General features: G+C 45.7%; 2 protein-coding genes across 2 annotated transcripts; both read left to right on the top strand.

Annotated features, from left to right (window-relative positions):
• The first annotated feature begins 4744 nt into the window (after window positions 1–4744).
• Window positions 4745–5821, top strand: LOC121779262 (putative late blight resistance protein homolog R1A-10). The gene has a single exon (XM_042176575.1). It carries the CDS (start codon window positions 4745–4747, stop codon window positions 5819–5821), a length of 1077 nt encoding a protein of 358 aa, XP_042032509.1.
• A 156-nt stretch (window positions 5822–5977) lies between these two features.
• Window positions 5978–7294, top strand: LOC121779261 (putative late blight resistance protein homolog R1A-3). Its single transcript, XM_042176574.1, has one exon. It carries the CDS (start codon window positions 5978–5980, stop codon window positions 7292–7294), a length of 1317 nt encoding a protein of 438 aa, XP_042032508.1.
• The last annotated feature ends 5791 nt before the right edge of the window (window positions 7295–13085 follow it).

The raw sequence follows: 13085 nt of genomic DNA, 5'->3' as shown, positions 1-13085 counted from the left end.
GCGCTAATGGTTTGATCGGATGCCGCTAAGTATAAGAAAATTACTTAGGCTTTGGTTGGAGCAGAGAGAATAGGAAGCTCGGCTAGATAACTTTTGAGCTCGTCAAAGGCCTTTTTCTGCTCGGCTCCCCACTCGAACTTTGGTGCCTTTTTCAACACCTTGAAGAACGGCAGTTGCTTTTCGGCTGCTTGGGAAAGGAATCGATTCAGTGCGGCTAGACATCCGGTTAGCCTTTGCACGTCATGTATGGACTTCGGCATTGCCATGTTCTGAACGACTTGAACTTTTGAGGGGTTTGCCTTGAGTCCGTCCCTTGAAACCAAACAACCCAGAAACTTTCCCGAATCTACCAAAAAGGTACATTTTTGGGGGTTGAGTTTGAGGTTGGCTTTTCGGAGCACATTGAGAGTGGATTTGAGGTTGTCTTCGTACTCCGAAGTGCTTTTGCTTTTGACAACTATGTCGTCGACATACACTTCAACCTGTTTTCCGATTAGGTGCCGAAAAAGCTTGTCTACCATCCTTTGATAAGTGGCTCCGGCATTCTTTAAACCGAATGGCATCTTTTTATAAGCGAAAATGCCGAAATCGGTAATGAAAGCTGTTTTCGGAGCGTCACTCTCATCCATCAACACTTGGTGATATCCTTTGTATAAATCAAGAAAACAGAAAATTTCGAAGCCGATCAAAGCTTCTACTTTTTTATCTATATTCGGAAGGGGATAGCAATCTTTAGGACAATGCTTGTTTAGATCGGTAAAATCTATGCACATCCGCCATCCTCCTCCTTTTTTCTTGATCATCACAGGATTGGCCACCCAAGAAGGATATTTCACCTCGAATAGTACATCCGCTTTTAGTAATTGGCGGACTTCGTCATGGATGACTTGACTTCGTTCTGCCGCAAAGAGTCTTTGCTTCTGTTTTATCGGCCGGACCGAAGGATCAATATTTAACCGATGAGTGATTACCTCGGGGGGCACTCCGGTCATGTCCAACGGAGACCATGCAAAGACGTCTTTATACTCCTTGAGGAGCTGGATGGTTTTTTCCCGAAGTAGAGGCGTTCCCGCGAAGCCGATCTTAACCGTTCTGGATGGATCGTCTTCGTACAGCTGAACTGTCATCGAGTTCGGCTCCGGTATGACTTCGGTCATCGTCTCTGACTCCGGCTGCTGTGATTGCTATGCTTGGTGGTGCCGATCTGACTGCTCGGCACTTCTAAGCGCAATTTGCAGACATTCCTTTGCTCTCTTTTGGTCACCTCGGATGACCGCTATCCCTCCTTTAGTAGGGATCTTGATGGTGAGGTGATAAGTAGAGCAAACGGCCCGAACTGTGTTGAGCCAGTCTCTCCCCAGGATGATGTTGTACGGGGACCGAGCTTTCACCACAAAGAACTCGATCATCGTATTGGAGCTTGTAGGCGCTTTTCCCACCGTGATTGGAAGGCTGATAATACCTTCAGGGCGGGTGTCCTCCTGGGCGAAACTTTTCAGAGGAAGCGGAGCCGGACTGAGCCGAGCTGGGTCCACTTCCATTTTATCGAAACATTCCTTAAAAAGAATGCTGACTGATGCTCCTGTATCCACAAATACTCTGTGGATCAGTTTGTTTGCCACTCCGGCTTGAATGACAATAGCGTCTTGGTGAGGAGAGATGGCTGGGACGGGATCGGCATCTGAAAATGTAATCACTTCGTCTTTCTTCAGCCTTTTATGTGTTGGCTCCTCTTGATTGGAACCTCTGCGTTCTGCTTTTAGGGACGACTTAGTCTTCCCGGCAGGGAGAGCATCAATAGTCTGGATTACTCCATCATATTGCGGCTCGTCGTCGTCTTCGGGATCCTCATGCCTTTTCGGATCCTGAGGATTGCAGTTCGCACCTCTCTGCCTTTTGTTCTTTTTCGGCTGCTTGCTTTGGTATTTTTTTAACGTTCCTGTTTTCACAAGAACATCAATACCTGCAGCCAAATCTCGGCACTCCTCGGTATCGTGTCCGTGGGCTTGATGGAAGGAGCAATATTGATCCTGAGGTCGCCGCGCGGCCGATTTCGTCATCCGCCTTGGTTTTTCGAACATATCGGAATGTAGTTCGAAAATTTCCGCTCTTGACTTGTTTAAGGGTACGAACTGAGCGGGCGGCTTCTCAGGATTGAGACGTGGTCCCAATCTGCCTTGTACCGGTGCCCTTTGAATTCTTTCAAAAGGAGTTCGGCGAGGAAGCCTCTGATCGCTATGATCGGGCTTCTTTTCGTCTCCTCGGGATGAGCTGTCTAAAGACCGTTTCGACGGTCTGCCTCATCCGCACGAGAAAACTGGTCCGCAATGTCCCACATCTCTTGAGCTGTCCGCGGACCGCACTCAACGAGCTTCCTGTAGAGAGCTCCGGGCAGGATTCCATTTTGGAATGCCGAGATGACAAGCAGATCGTTGAGATCGTCTACTTGCAGGCATTCCTTGTGGAATCTTGTCATAAAGTCGCTGATTCTTTCGTCGCGACCTTGACGAATGGAAAGCAGCTGAGCCGAAGTGATTCGGACTTCCGCTTTCTGAAAGAACCTCCTGTGGAAAGCATCCATTAGATCTCGGTAGGATCTAATGCTGCCTTGAGGAAGGCTGTCGAACCACCTTCTGGCGTTCCCGATGAGCAGCTCGGGGAACAGCTTGCACATGTGGACCTTGTTGAGACCCTGGTTCGCCATGTTATATTGATAGCGTCCCAAGAAATCATGAGGATCCACGAGTCCGTCATAGGTTATCGACGGAGTTCGGTAGTTCCGCGGCAAAGGAGTTCGGGTGATATCGTCCGAGAACGGAGTCTTTAATGCTCCGTACATGGCGAACCCGGCATCTCTTCGGTACGGAGGAGATGGAGTTCTCCTGTGGTTCCGGTACCGAGGAGGAACAGGAACATGTCGAGGTTGAGGATTCTTTCTCCTGGAAGACACGTCACTACTGCGGTAGTGACTTTCATGCCTAGATGAGGAGGGAGAATCCGTCGTTGTCTTCTCCGGCTGTTGGCTCTTCTGCAGGAAGGTTAAGAACTCCTCCTGCTTCTCGGCCAAGAACAGCTTGACAGCTTCATTTAAATCGGGCTGCTGGGAAGACTCGGTGCGATGACTCCTGGAGTGGCTTGTTCCTCCTTCGTGAGAACCGGAGGTAGATGTCTCCCGAGGCCGTTTTTCAGACCTGCGAGCTGGACTAGCTTCCTCACGGTTATCACGAACGGTATTATGGGTGTTATGTGATCTGGTATGCATTTTTTTGGGGTGGAAAAAGGGTCAAAAATTCGCTTTATCACAAATTTGGTTCTCTGTTTCCCACAGACGGCGCCAGTGATGAGTCTGCGAATTTTCGACGGTGTTTGAAGAATGCTGGAAAAACGCAGATCACGACACAGAGATTTTACGTGGTTCGATTTACTGAGGTAAATCTACGTCCACGGGAAGAAATGAGGGCAGAGTTGTATTGCTTGATCTGTTTTCTTACAGCTTACAATACAGACTTGATATTTTGTATTTTATCTCTAGAAAGCGAGAGAGTCTATTTAGAACTTAACCTATCTATCTGATCTAGGTTCTATTTATACATTGAACCTAGATCGTGGCATGCAGCCATTTACTAGGTAGTGGATGTCGTGGAGATCGTGGCGATCTTGCATGGGTCCACTATCCTGCATGAGTTAATGACTGCTTGACACCACTAAATAGATCGTGGGTGGTGGAGGTGGAAATCCTGCATGAGTCCACTATCTCCTAGTTCGGTCGAATACTGAGACCGAACTGCTGAATTATGGCCGAGCAGCTTTTGCCGATCTGAGAGTAGAGCTTGATGCCGACCTGAGAGCAGAGTTTGATTGGTTGGCTTTTACCGAGCTGTAGGCTGGGGCCGAACTCTTTGGTTGTGCCGAACTGAACTCTGATACTCTTTAGTCATGCCGAACTGATACTCTTTCTTGGGCTTTAGGCTGATGGGCTTTACTGCTGTTGGGCTTGTTTAGTACGTACTCCATCAATAACATCATTTATATGATTTTTCTTTGTTACAAGAGATGGTAGAGCTATAAAGAAAATACTAGCTCGAAAATATGTACTTAATTATCAAGCGATCGCTCAATAACAAGTTTTGTAACCTAATTAGTGGCTCCTCATGCAAAAAAAAAACCTTGTATCCTGACCCGACGATTAGCTTTCCAAGTAATGTTATAGTATACATGTCTCACTACCACGAACCGATTTTTATCACACACCTCAAATATTTAAAACGAGACTAAAGCAACTTACATCTCCTCTATCGAAGTTGATCATAAATAATGCCATCTCTTCTACAATGAAGAATATAATCTTCAAACACATTTTTATTTTATTTTTTAGCTAAAGTAAGTTATAAACAAAACCTTTTGAAAGTTTCAAGATATTAAGGGTCAATATCCCGTAATTAAAATGCTAGCCACACTAGGTTCGCATACTAATTGTTGGACTAGTAATTAAAGTAACGTTAACCTAATAATTAAAGTAACTTTAACCTATAATTATAATGCTAGCCACACTAGGTTCGCATATCAATAGTTGGACTATTGATTGAAGTAAGTTTAGCATATAATAAATTAGAGTGTATCCGACAAATATAGCATCTTTTGTTGATTTTAAGAACTCTCCACATGCGTTCTTCGTCCAATACAAGATTGGTTGTGTTCTAAATATTACCTTATTATCATTCACATAGAGAGAGAGTTGTTAATCATGGCTGCTTATGGAGCTCTGGTTTCTCTTATGCATATCATAGATACCCTCGACAAACATCCTTCTCCTCCCATTTCTATCAACCAAAAACATGTTCAATCCCTCACTCAAAACATTACCTTCTTGCAGGAGTTTCTTGATTGCTATATTTCCCCTTTTGCTGATAGCCACGATGCTGATCCATTGGAGCGTCGCATTGCTGATGCAGTTTACGCGGCTGAGGATCTTATCGAATCCCATATTGTTGATCAAATTCACAGTGGATCCACAATCGTTGAAGATCATGACTTCTATCACAATCTACAGAAAGTGATAGAAGAAATGGATCTGATCAACAAAGAGGTGAAGAGCATTGCTGTTGAAGCTCAGACCAAGCAGAAACCCGTTGCTGCCTTGTCGGCGTCTTCTCCCACTATGAAAGAGAACGTGATCGTGGGCTCTGACGAGGTGTTTCTTGAAGTTTTGGATAAGCTCACCAGTGATCAACTCAACCGCCAGATCATCCCCATCACGGGGATGGGTGGAATTGGTAAGACCACTCTTGCCATGAAACTATTTGAGAATGCACTTGTTAAGGATCGTTTTGATATTCGTGCTTGGACTACAATCTCTCAAACTTATAATGTTAGAGAAACACTTAGAGACGTTCTTTTTCGAGCTAGTGGAGGAGATTCAAGTAGTGATCTGAATGAGAATGAGTTGGGACAAAATCTGTACCAGTTTTTGTTTGGTAGGAGATATCTTGTAATAATGGATGATATGTGGACCATAGAGGCGTGGGAGAAGATAAAAAATTTCTTTCCTGATAACCAAAATGGGAGTCGAATAATCGTAACAACTAGGCTGTCTGACTTGAGTTCTCAGTTGAACGAGACTTGTATAATTGGCATGAAATTTCTAGATGAGGCTAGTAGTTGGGATTTATTTTGTAAGACCGTGTTCGGGAAAGTAAGTTGTCCAATTGAGTTGGAGAAGATTGGAGAGAATATTGTAGCAAATTGTAAAGGACTTCCTTTATCAATTGCTATAATAGGAGGTCTTTTGGCAAAATCTGAGCGCACAAAAGAATGTTGGTAGGATATAGAGAAAAATTTGAATTCAATTGTTATTAATACTAATGATGAATTTTGCTTGAAAATATTGAGGATGAGCTATATCCATCTGCCGAACTATTTAAAGCCATGTTTTCTGTATCTGGGTGTTTTTGAGGAAGATTACCGTATCCGCGTGTCAATGCTCGAGCAGCTATGGATGTCTGAAGGATTTTTGAAACCAAGGAGTGGAAAATGTTTGGAAACACTTGCGCAAGAGTATTTTAAGGAATTGGTTGATAGAAATCTCGTTTTAGTTGATGAGTTGGGGTCTACTGGAAACGTTAAGTATTGTAAAACTCATGATTTGTTGAGAGATTTGTGTTTGAAAGAAGCTGAAAAGGAAAGATTTTACCACGTCGTAAGAGATGATCCTCCGGCCAGTATTAGCGAACGTCGAGTCGTTCTTAAAACTGCAGGGTTGTTAGCATCTTTGTCACATACTCGTTCAATAATATGTCAGTATGACAAAGCAGTACCTGAGGATGGCAAATTTCTACCGTCTCAGGATCTTCGATTGTTGAGGACATTCAGGGCAAGTGATAATTATGATAGTTATTTCCTAGAAAATGTGATTGAATTGGTGAACTCACGGTACCTTGCTATCAGTGTTCATCATGAGTCCAGATTCTCTAGTTCAATTGATCTCCTTTGGAATCTGCAGACATTGATTATTTATTCATCTTTTGCGAACAATCTTCATGCACCAAATGAAATATGGAAATTGCATCAACTTCGGCATCTTGAATTTCCGGAAAAATTGATTCTCCCAAATCCTCGTAGTGACGATAGTGACATTGTCATTATGGAGAATCTACAAACACTCAAAGGAGTTGAGGATTTGTTATTGAATGAGGAGGTGGTTAAACGAATTCCCAATGTGAAGAAATTGGATTTAACATACTATTCGGATCAAAAGGAGGGACAAAACTGTCTAAGCTATCTTCAATGCTTCAGTAAATTGGAAAGCTTACGCTGCAGCACCCTTTATCAAAGTGGTGACTTTTTGCTGAGGATTAATTTCCCCAATTCTATCAAGAAGTTGGTTGTTAAAGACCTTTATAGCACGAAGTTTGGCACAAAGTTGGAAGACATATTGCCTAAAATCGGTTCGTTGCCTCTTCTTGAGAAGCTCGTATTTAAAAATGGTGTCTTCAAAACAGGCAAGTGGGAAACAATTGAAGGCCAGTTCCAGAAGCTCAAGTTTCTAAAGTTGTCGGGTTGTAGTGGTCTAGTAAATTGGATTGTGTCAGACAGCTCCCACTTTCCACTTCTCGAGGAGCTTAGACTCTATTATTTTTCCGAACTCGAGGAAATCCCATCTGAAGTTGGAGAAATAGCAACGCTGAAATCGATTTGGATGTATTGGTGCAGTGAAGCAGCTGTGGCGTCAGCGAAAAAGATAGTAGAAGAACGTGAGGATCTATATGGAGAGCAATTAGACCTTTGTGACTGGTAGAGTTAACATTGGACTGCAAAAGTGGTAATAAACATGCATTGTGTTTTTATGTAATTTGTTTTCAATCTTTTTTGTATTTGATAAACATTGGACTGCAAAAGAGCATTTACATATGAGCTCATATTTCTGTCAGAGTTGTTTGCTTGCTCTCATTGTGGACTGATGGGGTACGAACTAAACAAGCCCAACAGCAGTGACGGCCCATCAGCCCAAAGCCCAAGGAGGAGTATGAGTTCGGCATTACCAAAGAGTTCGGAGGAGTTCGGCATTACCAAAGAGTTCGGCCTCAGCCTACAGCTCGGTAAAAGCCAACCAATCAAGCTCTGCTCTCAGGTCGGCATCAAGCTCTACTCTCAGATCGGCAACCAAAGCAGTTCGGTCTCGGTATTCGACCGAACAAGGAGTTAGTGGACCCATACAGGATGTCCATCACACCCACTACCACGTGATGTCAGTTCAGGCCACGATCGTAGGCCATGACCTACGCTTCACCCACGATCTTAGGCCATAACCTACACGACATCCACGACTTAGGGTGGTGACGCAAGCCATGATCTGAGTTCATTATATAAATAGAACTTAGATCTGGTAGAAAAAGGTTAGAATCTCTCTAGAGAAATAATCATATAGCAAGTCTGTGTTGTAAGCTGTAATTCGCAGATCAAGCAATACAAACCTGCCCCCATTTCTCCCCGTGGACGTAGATTTACCTCAGTAAATCGAACCACGTAAAATTCTCTGTGTCGTAATTTATTTTTACGAGCATTTATCATCATCAAAAATTCGCGGAATCATCACTGGCGCCGTCTGTGGGAAACAGAGAACCAAATCTGTGATAAAGCGAATTTTTGACCATTTTTTCCACCCAAAAAATGCATACCAGATCGCAGAGTACCCGCATTCCTGCCCGGGAGAACCAGGAGGAAGCCAATCCATCCCATAGGTCTGGAAAACGGCCTAGGGATAAATCTACCACCCGTTCTCATGGCGGAGGAACAAGCCGCTCCAAAAGCCGTCACACCGAGTCTTCCCAGCAGCCCGATTTGAACGAGGCTGTCAAGCTGTTTTTGGCTGAAAAGCAGGAGGAATTCTTAACCTTCCTGCAAAAAAGCCAAAAGCAGCCGGAGGCGAAAACGGCGGATTCTCCCTCTCCCTCCATACGAGACAGTCACTACCGCAGTAGTATCATGTCTTCCAGAAGAAAGAATCCTCGGTACCGGAATCACAGGAGAACTCCATCTCCTCCATACCAAAGAAATGTCGGGTTCGCCATGTACGGAGCATTGAGGACTCCGTTCTCGGACGATATTACCCGAACTTCCCTACCACAGAACTACCGAACTCCGTCGATGACCTATGACGGACTCGTGGATCCTCATGATTTCTTGGGACGCTATCAATATAACATGGCGAACCAGGGTCTCAACGAGGTCCACATGTGCAAGCTGTTTCCCGAGCTGCTTATCGGGAACGCAAGAAGGTGGTTCGATAGCCTCCCCCAAGGCAGCATTAGATCCTACCGAGATCTAATGGATGCTTTCCACAGGAGGTTCTTTCAGAAAGCGGAAGCCCGGATCACTTCGGCTCAGCTGCTTTCTATACGTCAAGGTCGCGACGAAAAGATCAGCGATTTTATGACGAGATTCCACAAGGAATGCCTACAAGTAGATAATCTCAATGATCTACTTGTCATTTCGGCATTCCAAAATGGAATCCTGCCCGGAGCTCTCTACAGAAAGCTCGTGGAGTGCGGTCCGCAAACAGCTCAAGAGATGTGGGACATTGCGGACAAGTTTTCTCGTGCCGATGAGGCAGACCGTCGAAAACGGTCTTTAGACAGCTCATCCAGAGAAGACAAAAAGAAGCCCGGTCATAGCGATCAGAGGCATCCTCGCCGAACACCTTCTCCACTAAAGGAGAGATAGCGGTCATCCGAGGTGATCGAAAAAGAGCAAGTGTGTTCGCAGATTGCGCTTAAAAGTGCCGAGCAATCAGTTCGGCACCATCCAGCATAGCAATCACAGCAGCCGGAATCAGAGGCCGGCGAAGTGACCGAAGTCACACCGGAGCCGAACTCGATGGTGTACGGCACTGAAGCCGTGATTCCGGTTGAGATCGGCATATCCAGTCCCCGAACTCAATTTCTCCTCAGAAATGAATGGTGACGGACTAAGAGCCGAACTACATCTGGCCGAAGAAAGAAGAGAATTGGCCTGCATAAAAGCAGCCAAGTACAAGGAGCAAGTAGCCCGGTATTATAACCAAAGGGTGAAAAAGCTGCAATTTCAAGTGGGAGATCTCATCTTGAGAAACAACGAAGTAAGCCGAGCAGAAAAGCTGGGCGAACTCGAACCCACATGGGAAGTTCCATATCGGGTGTCAGAAGGCCTCGGCAAAGGGTCTTACAAATTGACTCGTGTCAGGAGCACAAGTACCCCGAACATGGTACGTTTCCAACCTCAAGAAGTTCCATTTGTAAGAGACAGTCCGGTCAGTCAGTCTTGTGTGTTTTCTTTGTTTTTTACTTGTTCTTGTCTCTACGTGCGTTGTGTCTGTCTATGTGAGTGTCGTCTCTTACAAATAAAACTGAGGTATCTCGTTCTTCAAAGGCTGATCCCCTTTTTAGAACATACAAGCCCACGATTGTGTGTCAAAGCTTCTAAAGAGGATACAAGACCACAATTCAGCTTAAACAAGCAGTTCGTCTGAAACGAGCTGCAACAAGCCCACGATTGTGTGTCAAAGCTTCTAAAGAGGATACAAGACCACAATTCAGCTTAAACAAGCAGTTCGTCTGAAACGAGCTGCAACAAGCCCACGATTGTGTGTCAAAGCTTCTAAAGAGGATACAAGACCACAATTCAGCTTAAACAAGCAGTTCGTCTGAAACGAGCTGCAACAAGCCCACGATTGTGTGTCAAAGCTTCTAAAGAGGATACAAGACCACAATTCAGCTTAAACAAGCAGTTCGTCTGAAACGAGCTGCAACAAGCCCACGATTGTGTGTCAAAGCTTCTAAAGAGGATACAAGACCACAATTCTGCTTAAGAATCAAGCACTTCGTCTGAAACGAACTGCAACAAAAGTCCGATTCTCGCGATAAAACTTGCCTGAATTAGGACAAGGGAAAGTCCAATCCACGCGATAAAACTCGCCGAATTAGGACGACCAAGTTCGGTCAAAGCAGTTTACCTCATAAGACCGAGGACGACCATGTCTAGTCAAAGAGGTTTACTGCATAAGACCACTTCGGTTAACTGGGAAAGTCCGATCCACGCGATAAAACTCGCCGAATTAGGACAAGGGAAAGTTCGATCCCGGCGACGAAAATCGCCAAATTAGAACACAAAGACGAGTCCGGTCAAAGATGTTTATTTCATCAGACCCAAGACGAGTCCGGTCAAAGATGTTTATTTCATCAGACCAAAGACGAGTCCGGTCAAAGATGTTTATTTCATCAGACCAAAGACGAGTCCGGTCAAAGATGTTTATTTCATCAGACCAAAGACGAGTCCGGTCAAAGATGTTTATTTCATCAGACCAAAGACGAGTCCGGTCAAAGATGTTTATTTCATCAGACCAAAGACGAGTCCGGTCAAAGATGTTTATTTCATCAGACCAAAGACGAGTCCGGTCAAAGATGTTTATTTCATCAGACCAAAGACGAGTCCGGTCAAAGATGTTTATTTCATCAGACCAAAGACGAGTCCGGTCAAAGATGTTTATTTCATCAGACCAAAGACGAGTCCGGTCAAAGATGTTTATTTCATCAGACCAAGGACCAAGTCCGGTCAAAGAAATTTACTTCATAAGACCGAGGACAAGTACGATGAAATTTTTTCGCTAAGCTGTAAATACAGTGTTAGAAGCGAAAACAAAATTTCATTTATCAAATCTTGTTCAGCATACAACTCCGCTACCCTACAAAATGGCGTTACGCTATTACAAAGGACTATTCTACTGTCCAGGGTTGCTGAAGTTAAGCCACCTATCTGCAAAATCCTCTGGAAGCCGAGTTCGGTTGTTCCGAGCAGATGAAGAATAAGCAGGTCGACGAGATGCTATCCTCGACCCAACGCCTCTTCCCCGAGCCCGAGAAGTCCTAACACCTCGGCGATGAAGAGTCTCTGCAATAAGCATCTGCTGATCTTGCTCGCTCATAGTCACAACTCCTCGGCGAATTTCAGTCCGTCCCCGTCTTGACGATTCCGGTTGCTCCTGAGCCCGTTCTCGTCTTGACGTTTCCGGCTGTTCCGGAGTTCGTTGTTGGCTGGGAGTAGGATTTTGAACAAGGGAACCAGAGGTTTGATCTGGAGTGCGAGCATCTGTTGGCGCGATATGCCGGAGGAATCTCTCAATTGAGGGACGCCGGGCAAGAACAATGTCATACCGAGAAGCCCAGCGCCGCAATGATTTCACGACTTGTTGGCAAGCCGAGCTCTCCAGCGCATTGTTCCTCCGGAGCACATTATACTCCTCCCACAGTTCGTCAACTCGTTCCTGAACATCTGAGATGGTCAATCCCCCGCGCACACGGATGTAATCCTCGTACGCAGTCCTCTCAGCAATGGTCGTATTCAGCTCGGCCTCCAGATCCTTCTTATCGGACTCTAAGTCCTTATTATCGGCCTCCAGCTTCACTAAACGAGCCAGAAGCTCGTCATTCTTCGTCTGATCGGCTATAGCTCTTCTCTCAGCTTCGTCTAAAGCCGAAGAGTACAGCCGTTTCCAGTGAAGTATCTCCATCTCCTTGAGTACAAAGCAGCTATATTAGTTCGGCAGCTGTACCGAGCAGATAGTAAAATACAACAGGAATAAAGGCGAGTACGAAAAGCTATACGAAGACAAATGTAGAGAATTTTTCATTCACAAGGAAAATTTTTTACACTAGGGCTTCAAGGCCATTTTACAAGGAAGAAACTAGACTAAGAGAAGGGAGACGAAATCATACTCCGCCTGCTTCGTCTCCGGCTCCTCGGTCTGGTACAGCTTCCTTCTCCTGGGCTACCTCAGCCTCGGCCTCGCCTCCTGCCGGCCTCGCCTCCGCCTCCTGATCGGCCTCCTTCTCCGGATGCCCGGCCTGATCGACTTCGGCCTCCCGCTCCAGCGGCTCGGCCTCACCCTCTCCGTTGTAAGTCGAAGCGGGTGAAACGGGTCCCACGGAGGCAAAGATAGCCTCCAGGTTCTCGTCCCGATCAGCTCGACAACTCCGGACTCGGTCTGCAGAAAGCAGGACCGAAGATGAAGCGAGCTCCTCAAGGAGCGGCAGATTCTGAAGCCGAGCTGCTATCTCTCGGCTGTACAGAGGCAGCACGACGTCGGCCCCCTGCTCGCCCTTATCGGCAATTAGCCTTACCAGGCTACCGACAAAGGCCGAGAACTGGCTGCTCAAAAAGAGTTTCTCCGTGTAAACACGGAGAGCCTCCCCTTGGGAAACCACGGCAGCAGCATCGCTCCGCTTCGCCTGCTCTCGCTGGATGACGAGCTGGTTTTTGGCAAACTGAGCTTCATCCTGGGCCGAAATCCTAGCAGCTCTGGCTTTCTCAAAGTTCGCCTCAGCCTGCTCGGCCCGGTGACAAGCAGCCGCCAATTTCCTCTGCATCTCAGCATAGTCGTGGGACGCCTTGGAGAGTTCGACTGCGACGAGCTTGGAGAGCATATCGTTCCTCTGAAAATGGATAAGGAAAAAAGTCAACAGAGGGCACCAAAAATACAGGACAGAAGCCAAGCCAAAGAATCAAGGAGACAATTCACCTCGGCGAAGTCCGTGGGCCATAAAAATGGCTCACAG

This window comes from Salvia splendens, chromosome 19 (genome assembly GCF_004379255.2).
Source record: "Salvia splendens isolate huo1 chromosome 19, SspV2, whole genome shotgun sequence".
Taxonomy (NCBI): domain Eukaryota; kingdom Viridiplantae; phylum Streptophyta; class Magnoliopsida; order Lamiales; family Lamiaceae; genus Salvia; species Salvia splendens.
This window is presented reverse-complemented; position numbering and strand designations above follow the sequence as displayed.

Excerpts from the sequence above, each read along its gene's own strand:
- LOC121779262 (XM_042176575.1), top strand. The coding sequence starts at position 4,745 with ATGGCTGCTTATGGAGCTCTGGTTTCTCTTATGCATATCATAGATACC.
- LOC121779261 (XM_042176574.1), top strand. The coding sequence starts at position 5,978 with ATGCTCGAGCAGCTATGGATGTCTGAAGGATTTTTGAAACCAAGGAGT.